Below are 12,623 nucleotides of genomic sequence, written 5' to 3' on the forward strand. Positions count from 1 at the left end.
TGAATTCTCTCTGCCTGTTTTTTTCCTCCCTCCTTGTTAATTGCTGAGTAATGTATCTTTATTTACACAGGGGCTTTGCAGGTGGAGCTAGTGGTAAAGAACCAACCTGCCAGTGCAGGAGACATAAGAGACATAGGTTTAATCCCTTGGTTGGGAAGATCCTCTGGAGGAGGTCATGGCAACCCACTTCAGTATTCTTGTCTGGAGAATCCCATGGACAGAGGAGCCTGGCGGGCTACAGTCCATGGGGTCACAAAGAGTTGGACACGACTGGAGCAACTTAGCATGCACGTAGAAGAAATCAGTATACAAATTGCAATAAATGGGCATAAATACAGTTCTAAGTTAGTTAGCTGAGTGTATTACATTTAACTTATTTGCTTTCTTCCCACTATTAAAGTGATGTTAATGTAGAATATTTAGAAAATAGTGAAAAGTATCAACATGGAAAAAAATGCCCCTGGTTTACTTTTAAATCCTTAGAAGTGACATGAACCACTTTTTTTCTTTCTTTTTTGTTTTTTTTTTAATACAGGAAGCTCTAGATGTTCATGCAGTTGATGGAACAAATGAAGAATCTTGTAGTCTTCAGGCATCAGCTGCAAATGACCCAGGTATTATATAATAGAAAGAGAGAGAGATGGAGAATTTGGCTCTAGAAGTGAAAGAAGCAATGTGTAGTCTGCTGTAGTGTATAGCAGCTTATTTTTATCATTGTTTTCTGAGTAGGTTGCAGAGCAAGAATTTCCCACTTGGAAAAGGAATTGATAGAAGATTTGAAGGCCTTGCGGCACAAGCAGGTCATACATCCTGGTCTTCAAGAAGGTATAATTCTCTAAAAACTGTGCAAGCCTTGTTTATTTTTGTTGTTGCTGTTCTTTTTTATTCTTGTCCTTTTTCTCTCTTCCCTTTGCCCCTTCCCCAAACCTTTTCTGTTTTCCTCCTTTCCTGTATCTTGTGATTCCATTTATTTTAGCACTTCTCTCAGCTTGCATTTTTTTCTGTTCTCTCTGTTCATGATTTTTTCCCTTAACTAAAAAGCATGCCTAGGCCTTTTGTATCCTAAGAGAAACCTTTCAGACTCTGAGGATACTGCTCTATCGTTGGTGATAATATATTATGCATTAAAAATGTATCATGGTAAGAAAGTGGAGTTTTTCTTACAAAGAAATTTTGGTCGCTTTTGTTTTGGGGGGTTTTTGAAGGTTCCTTTGTTTTGTCTTTGGAGGGGAAGACCCTACTTTTTCTTATGTACTTGGTAATATATTTAGCTGTGTAAAGAGCATACTTATTTCTCATATGTGACTGTAAACATTTTATATATTTCATATATTGCTTGGAGTGTAGTTTAAAATTTTCATCATTACCTATTTTGTTGAAATAGTTTATCTTGGCCTTGATTATATGGTTTAATCCTTTTTTAAAGAATAGCAAAATTTACTGTACCTATGCCATTATAATTAACTACTGACTTTCCTCCCTGTTTGCACTGTAAATAGAAGGACTGTAAACCATGCCTCAATTTTTAGTTTTCTCATATCTTTTAGTTTAGGTACACTTCTTGGAGTAGTTTATTTTGAGTTTTGCCTTTTAGTCAATTTTCAAAGGACTGTCTAAGCTGATTCACATTGTATAGTAGATCATTTATATGAAAGTCTAAGCATTATATGCCAACAGAACATTGATTTATAAACAGCCATTCAGTTTCTAAATTCAGTGGTAATATTTGAACTTTTCGCTTTAATGTGAGACTATGTAACAGTATGGTGTTAAAATATGTAAATTTCAATCCAAGTAATCAGGACTGTGGGTTGTAATGGAAAATCAGTCATGTCATATTAGTCTTGCTGGTAATAATGTTTGCTGTCCTTTTGTTTGCTTTCATTTCTGCTATTTTATTTAAATAATATTCTTTTCTTATCAGTTAACTTTTCTTTTTCCCCCCACTCCTACATTTTTTTAAGTACTCTTTATGTTTACATTGTGTTCTTTCAGCCTAATCACCACATTTATTTTATTGTCTTAGTTCTAGAGTTAAATATATTTAGTGCTCCCTGCTGATCTTTTTGCTCTGTTTGTTAATTTTTTGGCTAAAGTTTGAGTTTTTTCCTTTCCTTATAGACATTTTAGTCAAATCTGTGATTTTTTTCCCTTTGTGTAATGGGCCTTCAAAGGCAAATGCTTATGGGAACTAAGCAGGAAACATATAGTGAAATTAGCCTGAATTTGTGGGTGGGGTTGAACTCTGGTTGGCTGGAGCCAGAGGTTCTTTTTCTAAAGGGTCATCCACATCAGTTCAGTTCAGTTCAGTCGCTCAGTCATGTCCGACTCTTTGCGACCCTGTGAACCGCAGCACACCAGGCCTCCCTGTCCATCGCCAACTCCCGGAGTCCACCCAAACTCATGTCCACTGAGTCGGTGATGCCATCCAATCATCTCATCCTCTGTCGTCCCCTTCTCCTCCTGCCCCCAATCCCTCCCAGCATCAGGGTCTTTTCCAATGAGTCAACTCTTCACATCAGGTGGCCAAAGTATTGGAGTTTCACCTTTAGCATCAGTCCTTCCAATGAACACACAGGACTGATCTCCTTGAGGATGGACTGGTTGGATCTCCGTGCAGTCCAAGGGACTCTCAGGAGTCTTCTTCACATCAGTGAATTGTCAAATAGGAAAATAGGCCCATTATTTTCAGAAATTCCCATTGTGGTGTAGAAGATAAAGTAAGTATTTTAATGTAAAATCTATCCGTTGTAAGTGATGGCAGCTGATACAGTTTTTTTGGACAGAAAAGTGCGAGGCATCAGTTTTCACTTACTACACAAATGATGCATTTAGTGTTCAAGTTTGTACTTAATCCTCACATTGTTAAGGTTAATTCAACTACATTCTTATATAGTTTTACAGTTAAATCTGTAATCCATGTGTACTTCTAAAATCCATGAGGCACTTTACATAATGTATGAGGCAGAATTACAGTTTGGAATTTCTCCTCTTATTTTATTTTGGCAGATGTCTCCCCCAGCCCCCAACCTTTGCTTAAGACTTAAAATATTAAAAGAATTAAGTTAGTTTGACTAAATGTTTACAGTAACTTATGGTGCCAACTAAGTATCTGCAGATAGTGAAAATACTCATCTAGATTCCTTTCAAAGAATTGATGCTTGAAGTAATTTATTACATTTCAATTCAGTAATATCATGTTTCTTTGCCTTTTTGTCAACTGTAGTGTTTCATTATTTCTTAGAAAATGAGCACTTCTAAATCTAGAAAGTTTTTGAGCTGGAAAAAAAAAAACTTGTGAACTTCCTTTGTAATTGTGGAAGAAATGTTGATTTAAGCCTGAGAAAATGTTTTTATTGTTGTTGTTCATAGTTTTGTTGCTAAAATAAGATTCTTAATTTTGTTTTCCACAGTGTGATATTTTTGTCTCATACTTTTCTTTGCTACTCCAAATTGGTTCATTTTCTAAGTCCATCAACCTGAAATTACAATTTTAAAGAGGTATTTTTATAAAAGTGTTTTCTACTTCATTGCTACCAAGTGAATTAATTCTATGTCAGTTGTTACATTAATGTTTTATTTTAGGTGAGTATTAGATTTGCAGAAATATTGGAACCATAGTACAGAGTTCCCATATACTCAACATCCAGTTTCCCTTGTTGTTAACATCTAACTTTAGCGCAGTACATTTGTTACAATTAGAGAACCTACTGATATACTATTATTTACTAAAGTGCATACTTTATTCAGATTTCCTTAGTTAACTTTTTATGTTTCAGGGTATCACCTAGGAAAATGTCATAGTACTGCATTTAGTAATCATGTCTCCTTAAGATCCTTTTGGCTGGGATGTTTTCTCAGACTGTTTTGTTTTTAATTATCTTGACAGTTTTGAGGAATACTGGTCAGGTATTTTGTAGAATGACCCTCAGTTGAGATTTGTGTGATATTTTTCTCATGGTTCACCTGGGACCATATGTTTAGGAGGAAGACCACAAAGGTAAAGTGCCATTCTCATCTTACCATGTCAAGGGTACATATTATCAACATGATTTGTCACTGACATTTTTTTCTGTAATTTTTGGAAGGAAGTCACTGTGTAGTCTGCACTTAATGAGTCGTAAGGTATGCTTCTCTTTCTTGAGGATGGAGTATCTGCATAAATTACTTGGGATTTTTCCGCAGCCAGAGATTTCTTTTTCCCTCATTTTCTTTCAGTCTTTTATACAGTATGAACTCCTGTCAGTTTTTTTTTTTTTTTTTTGGTTAAATTCCTTAAATGACAGTATTGCCAGGGCACTCTCTCTCTCTTTTTAGTTACTTAAAAAAATCTCTGAATGTAGTGTTAAATCAGTGGTTAGGTAGAGTTTTTCTTTTATATATCTACATCTACTTTTCTGTGTTCACTAGTTATACAGGTTTTTCTTTTGAGTGTATTTTTGTGGATACCTCCTTTTTTTTTTTTTTTTTTTGCTACAGTTTATCATCTTAGGTGATTCTGCCTTGAACCTAGAGGGTTATCTGTTTTTGTTTCTTTCTTTATGAGTCTTTTTTTCAATGGTGTGATAATGTGTTCTTAAGAAGTTTCTCCTAATATGAAAAGGCAGAAGCATTTAGGGGTATGATTTAAACCATCATGTGCAAAGGGTTTTGTGCTTTTACGGGGATATGTTAAGAATTATTTAACTTATTTTTGCAAGCTAAAGTTATTCTCATTCATATAGAACCGACTAAGTCTGGGTCTTATGGCAAATAAGTCTTCATGGCAAATAGATGGGGAAACATGGCAAGTAGATGGGAAAACAATGGAAACAGTGAGAAACTTTATTTTTTTGGGCTCCAAAATCACTGCATATGGTGACTGCAGCCATGAAGTCAAAAGACGCTTGCACCTTGGAAGAAAAGCTATAACCAACCTAGGCAGCATATTAAAAGACAGAGACATTACTTTGCCAACAGAGGTCTGTCTAGTCAAACCTATGGTTTTTCCAGTAGTCATGTATGGTTGTGAGAGTTGGACCATAAAGAAAGCTGAGCACCAAAGAATTGATACTTTTGAACTGTGGTGTTTGAGAAGACTCTTTGAGAGTCCCTTGGACTGCAAGGAGATCCAACCAGTCCATCCTAAAGGACATCAGTCCTGGGTGTTCATTGGAAGGACTGATGCTGAAGCTGAAGCTCTAATCCTTTGGCCACTTGATGCCAAGAACTGAGTCATTTGAAAAGACCCTGATACTGGGAAAGATTGTAGGTGGGAGGAGGGGACGACAGAGGATGAGATGACTGGATGGCATCACTGACTCAATGAACATGAGTTTGAGTAAACTCTAGGAGTTGGTGATGGACAGGGAGGCCTGGCGTGCTGCAGTCCATGGGGTCACAAAGTTCAGTTCAGTTCAGTCGCTCAGTCCAACTCTTTGCGACCCCATGGACTGCAGCACACCAGGCCTCTCTGTCCGTCACCAATTGCAATACTTTGGCTACCTGATGTGAAGAACTGACTCTTTTTTAAAAGACCCTGATGCTGGGGGAGATTGAAGGTGGGAGGAGAAGGGGACGACAGAGGATCAGATGTTTGGAAGGCATCACTGACTCCATGCACATGAGTTTGAGCAGGCTCCGGGAATTGGTGATGGACAGGGAAGCCTGTTGTGCTGCAGTCCATGGGGTTTGAAAGAGTCGGACATGACTGAGTGACTGAACTGAAACTGAAAGTCTGGGTCTCAAGTACTTGTTTCTTGGGGAAGGATTTTCTCTAAGGACGAACATTTCAAGATGTGTAGGTAAGCTACATGATGTTTTTAGGATCACTTGATACACCTTTTGGGGGAAGATGGCAGTTCAAAATATTAGCAAATGCAGACAAGAAGATATGTAGGGAAAACAGTCTGTAAATTTGATTGTTCTGGTCTAGATTTTGCATGTCTACCTACCTATTTGGCTGTATGGATGCATTTTTAACAACTTAATTCCTTTTTTTCTGTTTTCTCTGTAGGCTCAGGTAGTTTCTGTCTGTAATAATAATGTGTTTCTCTTTTCAAAGCGCTACAGTATCTAATTTTATCCTTTGTGTAGGATTCAGTGTCCCTGGAATTTCTGCAGTATTTTGCATTCTGCTCCACTCTGGTTCCACTCTGCTCTGCTTCCCCACCTTTCCTAGTTAATTCCTACTTACTCTAACGTAAAAATTACACTCTCTGTACAGTTTTACCAGGTTGCCTTGGGCTTTTCAAGTATCATTTCATTTGCCTCTCACAGGATTTTTTTTACTCTATTGTAACTACTAATGAGTCAGTTGGGAAAACAACACAAAAGCTCCATGAGGTCTGGGAAATGTCTTTTATCTCTGTCATCATCTATATTGCAGAGCATTTCAAAGAGAAGGTACAGTTAATTCTTAAAACATAAAACTCAGTGCAGTGGATTGATACTTACTTCACTGATGAGAAAGCAGAAGCTAAGAGAAATTTAGCCCAAAGTCAGGATTAGAAAACAGTTTTTTTGACCCATATTAACCTGCCTGCCAAAGCAGGAGATGTAAGAGACACGGGTTTAATCCCTGGTTTGGGAGGATCCCCTGAAGGAGGGCATGGCAGTCCAATCCAGTATTTTTGCCTGGAGAATCCCATGGACAGAGGAGTGTGGTAGACTACAGTCCATAGGGTCGCAAAGAGTCGGACATGACTGACACTGACAACACACACGCACACATTTTTCTCCCTAGTTGATTGAAACATAAGGAAAATACTTTATTGATGTTCATTTTAATCACATTATGTGATTACATAAAATAAGCATGATAAAATGATACTTATTTTAAAGAACTAGAATTACAAACTAAAGCCAAATTGCCATCTTTTGTTTATTAAGTTTTATGTGGAGTATATACAAATCAACCTTAAGAGAACTTGAAGCTTGTAACCTGACCAGTGTCTTCACCTTGCAGGAAACCAGTACTATGTAAGCTTTTTATTGGAAACCTGTACCTGTGACTTCTAGTAGTTAATACTAGGATAGTTGATGCTTTGAATTTCTTTCTTTCTTTTTTTTTTTTTTTGATGCTTTGAATTTCTATTTCAGTTTTGTTCAAATTTAAGTTAAATACTTTCCTGCTCAGTAATGTGAAGCCAGTAATTGCACAAACAAGGAAATCCAAATTAAAAGCTTGTCACTAGTAACAGTAAAAGTTCAAATTTAAGAACAATAGGATGTAGATTTATACCAATAAGATGAGGACAGTTTTAAAAGTCCAGTGATATAAAATGTTGGTGAGGATGTCGATCAGCAGTGACTCTTAACGCTATTGGAAGTATAAATGGAGAGTTAATTGGCAGTCTAGTGAACAGCTTCCCAACTAGTGCAGTATTGCATGTGGTTATCCATGATTGTGTGACAGGTATGCTGTTGAAACACTTGGTCTCAGAGTGGCCAGACAAGACCACGGAAAATTAACTGTAACTGGTTGCCGCTTTCCATAAGCAGCCTGATGTTTATTCCAGTTTGTTAAGTAATTACTGTTTTCTTATTTCCCATTAAATAAGAAAGATTCAGAATAACTAGGTGTATCAGTTAGAATTCTTAATTGCAAACATCAGAATCCACTTACTCTGCAGGTGAAATAGGGTATAAATTTATTAAAGAGTATCAGATGATTTACAGAGAGAATCTCCTGAAAGGCCAGAGAAACAGACTCTAGGACTATGCAGTCAGGAAAAATGTCCAAATTATATTCCCTACAAGCCCATACAAGCAGTCTCACAACACTGAACAGTTAATACCATTTTGAACATAATACACTGAACACAGTATACTACAGCTAGGACGTTGATTACTTTTACTTCTAAAAGTTCTTAACTTGGCCAAACAGTATCACCCTCATTAACACAATTCTGCATAGTATTCCTTTGCTTATGGTCCTTTCTTCTAGATTGAAGCCTTCTATGGCTACATCTGTGTTTTAACACGTCTCCGTTGAAGAGGTGGGGGTTATAATGTGGAAAAGGAATAGCTTTTGGAAAGGTTCTCAGAATATTTTGGGCAGCCAAATGTATGTCAAACAATATCCAGTAAATTAAAGATGAACATATCCCATTATATAGCAGTTCCACTCTTGAGGAATTGCGATAAGGAAAAGCTAAATGGACTAGAGAAGCTTTCATACGTGTTCATATTTGTGATAGACTTTTTTGTACAAGATGTACAATTACACTGCAGTATTTTTTTGTAATAGTTTAAAATAGGAAACAGCTTAATTCTCATCAAGAGGAGAATGGTGAATAAATGAGAGTCATTCATAATCTGGGATAGTGTACAACAGTGAAAATAAATCATGTAGACATAAACCTGTCAACATAGACAAATCTTTGATGTAAAATGTTAAGGGAAAAAAGGTAAAAAATATAGGTAAAATAAATGCTTTCCCAGTACCTACAGATAAGCCATAATATTTATAGGCTCCATTAACCATAAATGTGTTAATAATAACTAAAGAATTAATAGCCTTTACCAGGCCAGACGCTCAGACTATTGCATGTTTGTATTAGAGGTCCTAGAAAATCTCTGGGCTATAAAGTATTAAAATAGAGAAGATCTGAAGTCTGCTATGTTTATGTATTAGTTATCTATTGCTGCTTAACAGATTGCTACAAACCTAGTGCCTTAAAACAACGCACTTACTGTCTCAGGGTTCTGTGGGTCAGGTGTTAGGGCATAGCTTAACTGGGTCCTCCTTTTAAGGTATCACAGGATTGCAATCAAGATGTCAGACTTGCCTCCTCATCAGAGGTTTGACTGGGGAGGGATCTGCTTCCAGTTTCCCTCAGGTTGTTGGCAGAATTTTTATCCTTGCAGCTCTAGCAGGATGGATGACACACTTACTCTTATATTATCACATACACATAATCATGTACATCCTATCCCTTTTGCCACAAGTTAGAAGCAAGTCACAGGGCCCACCAACATTCAAGATAGAAAGGGGAGGATTTTGTAAATATATAATACCCAGGAGGTGAGGATCATGAGGCCACCTTAAAGTCTGTCTGCCACTTTCAACTTTTATTTCATCATTACTGCTCTCCACTTATTCTTTATTATACCCCTCCCTCCCCCCTCCCCCCAACCAGAGATTAAAAAATACCCAATGTGATTCTTTTTGTTTTTTTTGTAGTGGGTTTAAAATTGAATTCAGTGGATCCAACAATGAGCATTGATCTTAAGTACTTGGGAGTGCAGCTACCTTTGGCTCCAGCCACTAGCTTTCCATTCTGGAACCTTACCGGAGCCAACCCTGCCTCTCCTGGTGAGTGCATAGTATTTGTAAAGTCAAACAGGTTTGTGATAAAAATAAAATGCTACCATTGTTAGAGACATTTAGGATACACTAATTAAATCCTTTATCTAGTGGTGAGTCTTAACTATGATTTATACATTTTAGATGAAATCTTAGTAATTAATTAGATATTAAATATTGGCTTCGTGGAATTTTGATCGTCTCTTTTACTTTTACTTTTATAGATGCTGGATTTCCCTTTGTTTCTAGGACAGGGAAGACCAATGATTTCACCAAGATCAAGGGGTGGAGGGGAAAGTTTCATAGTGCTTCTGCATCTAGGAATGAAGGTAATCAGCTTTTTAAAAATTTAAAAATACATTCTGAAACATGTGGCCAAAGACTCTTGTTAAAAGTAAACCTTGGTTGTTTTTCTTTATCTCTTCTTTCCACGCTTTAAAATAAACTGAAAATAATTATCTTGCCTTTTTTTGTTCATTTTCTGTGTCCTGTAGTCCCTGTCCTGGGGTTCAGTCCCTAACCATGTCAAACTTAAATAATCATTGAAGCCTTTTCAAACTGTACTTCCTTTCTATTCCTATAGTTAGAAAAAGCATCATTGTCAAGCATTATTTCAGAACTGTATACTTCAGAGCTGTATAGTGATTTCCAATAATGTTATAGTCCTTCAAAGTAAACTTCTAAATCCAATCTGAAATCTAAATTTTGATTCTGTGTCTGTTGGTCTCTTTTCTTAGTGCTTCTCCTTTCACACTGCAGTTGTTTGCAGTTACACTCTAACTAGATAAATTTATCATTTGTTCAATATAATTTTTCTCTTTGAATCTTTGTACAGTATTATAATAGTGTAATGCTTGTCTCTGTTAAACTTGCTTTTTCTTATTCCTTAAAAACTAAATTTTACACTCCTGTTTTTGTGCCCTTAGCTTTTTCCCTTACTTCTGAGGAGGGACAGTTTGGAAGATCTGGTAGCTTATAAAGGAATGCTCCTGGCCTTTTTAAGTGTATTTTTCTAAAGACATAAATATCTGTCTTACATTTCTTTAAGTTTCTGTATATCTTTATTTCTAGGTGGAAATTCTGAAGGTCCATTGAAAAACCGTTCTGCTTTCTGCAGTGATAAGTTGGATGAATACTTGGAAAATGAAGGCAAGCTGATGGAAACAAGCATGGGTTTCTCTTCCAATGCTCCCACGTCGCCTGTGGTATACCAGCTTCCCACCAAGAGTACCAGCTATGTTCGAACACTTGATAGTGTGCTGAAGAAGCAGTCTACCGTTTCCCCTTCTACCTCTTACTCTTTGAAACCTCATTCTGTACCCTCTGTCTCTAGAAAGGCAAAGTCTCAAAACAAACAGGCAACTTTCAGTGGCCGAACTAAATCATCTTATAAATCCATTTTACCATACCCTGTTTCACCAAAGCAGAAACACACTCATATGATTCCCGGAGATAAAATTACCAAGAATTCTTCAAGCACCACCTCAGAAAACCGGGTGAATAATTTGATTGTGCCAACTTTAGATGAAAATACATTTCCAAAGCAAATTAGCTTGCGGCAGGCACACCAGCAGCAGCAGCAGCAGCAGCAGCAACAGGGATCTCGCCCCCCAGGCTTGTCTAAATCTCAAGTGAAGTTAATGGATCTGGAAGACTGTGCACTTTGGGAAGGAAAACCAAGGACCTATATCACTGAAGAGCGAGCAGATGTATCCTTAACAACTCTGCTTACGGCTCAAGTAGGTATCTTTTGTTTTCCAGAAGTATATTAGTCTTGTCGAGAAAAATTAGGTCGTTAGGAGAAATGGGAATGGGGCTTTTTGGCAGGAGGATGGGGTGTTTAGTTAACTTAGTGACAGCTAAGGAAATGTCTTCCACATTTGTTCTTCTTTATCAACTAGACACTAAGTGTAGATTCCTCCTGCCAGCAGAGAGAGATTGTACAGTCGTGCTTTTGAATTGTCCCTCTCCTTTATAAAGGCAGCTGACTATTCTGAACGTTTCTAATTTCATTCTCCAACATGTGGGCAAGTACATTTACTGTCTTGTTAAAACAGCTTTGAAAACTCTGCTTAGAAGGTATTAAATCCCAGAAAATGCCCCAAGTTATCAACCTACAGAGAACACGGTTTTGTCTTTTATAAAATTACATATTAAGAAATTTTCATTAATTGTTGATTCACCTATGGTAACATAGGTGAATGGTATGTCATAGCCTTGGTGTATGTGAAATGATACAGCAGCATGTGGGTAAGTTTTCTGTCATGAAACTTCTGTAGTTTACCTTCCATATTTTAAATTCTGTGACTAAATTCTAGAGCTGAAGATCATCAGATATTGGGACTAAATATAAATTTTATCTTTAAAATCAATCATTCCTAAAGACTTTTAAGTTCAGTCACTCAGTCATGTCCCTACCCTTTGCGACCCCATGAACCACAGCACGCCATGTCTCCCTGTCCATCACCTACTTCCGGAGTCTACCCAAACCCCTGTCCATTGAATTGGTGATGCCATCTAGCCATCTCATCCTCTGTCGTCCCTTTCTCCTCCTGCCCCCAATCTTTCCCAGCATCAGGGTCTTTTCAAATGAGTCAGCTCTTCGCATGAGGTGGCCAAAGTATTGGGGTTTCAGCTTCAACATCAGTCCTTCCAATGAACACCCAGGACTGATCTCCTTTAGGATGGACTGGTTGGATCTCCGTGCTGTCCATGGGACTCTCGAGTCTTCTCTGACACCATCGTTCAAAAGCATCAATTCTTTGGCGCTCAGCTTTCTTCATAGTCCAACTCTCACATCCATACATGACCACTGGAAAAAAACCATAGCCTTGACTAGACGGACCTTTGTTGGCAAAGTAATGTCTCTGCTTTTTAGTATGCTATCTAGGTTGGTCATAACTTTTCTTCCAAGGAGTAAGCGTCTTTTAATTTTATGGCTGCAGTCACCATCTGCAGTGATTTTGGAGCCCAGAACAATAAAGTCAGCCACTGTTTCTACTGTTTCCCATCTATTTGCCATGGAGTGATGGGACCAGATGCCATGGTCTTAGTTGTCTGAATGTTGAGCTTTAAGCCAACTTTTTCACTCTTTCACTTTTTCAACTTTCACTTTGATCAAGAGGCTCTTTAGTTCTTCTTCACTTTTTGCCATAAGGGTGGTGTCATCTGCGTATCTGAGGTTATTGATATTTCTCCCGGCAATCTTGATTCCAGCTGGTGCTTCCTCCAGCCCAATGTTTCTCATGATGTACTCTGCATATAAGTTAAATAAGCAGGGTGGACAATATACAGCCTTGACATACTCCTTTTCCTATTTGGAACCAGTCTATTG

The 12,623-nt window shown here is 37.5% G+C and overlaps 1 protein-coding gene across 13 annotated transcripts in view; it reads left to right on the forward strand.

Moving 5' to 3' along the window:
- MGA (MAX dimerization protein MGA) overlaps nucleotides 1–12,623 on the forward strand; it is a 145,423-nt gene that overhangs the window by 80,728 nt on the left and 52,072 nt on the right. For all 13 annotated transcript variants that reach the window (XM_043471546.1, XM_043471535.1, XM_043471536.1 and 10 more), the window contains 5 exons: nucleotides 536–614; nucleotides 730–825; nucleotides 9,167–9,298; nucleotides 9,514–9,618; nucleotides 10,361–11,028. In XM_043471546.1, the coding sequence (XP_043327481.1) occupies nucleotides 536–614; nucleotides 730–825; nucleotides 9,167–9,298; nucleotides 9,514–9,618; nucleotides 10,361–11,028 (1,080 nt within the window). The remainder of the gene's footprint in view (nucleotides 1–535; nucleotides 615–729; nucleotides 826–9,166; nucleotides 9,299–9,513; nucleotides 9,619–10,360; nucleotides 11,029–12,623) is intronic.

The sequence above is a fragment of the Cervus canadensis genome, chromosome 6 (genome assembly GCF_019320065.1).
Source record: "Cervus canadensis isolate Bull #8, Minnesota chromosome 6, ASM1932006v1, whole genome shotgun sequence".
NCBI lineage: Eukaryota > Metazoa > Chordata > Mammalia > Artiodactyla > Cervidae > Cervus > Cervus canadensis.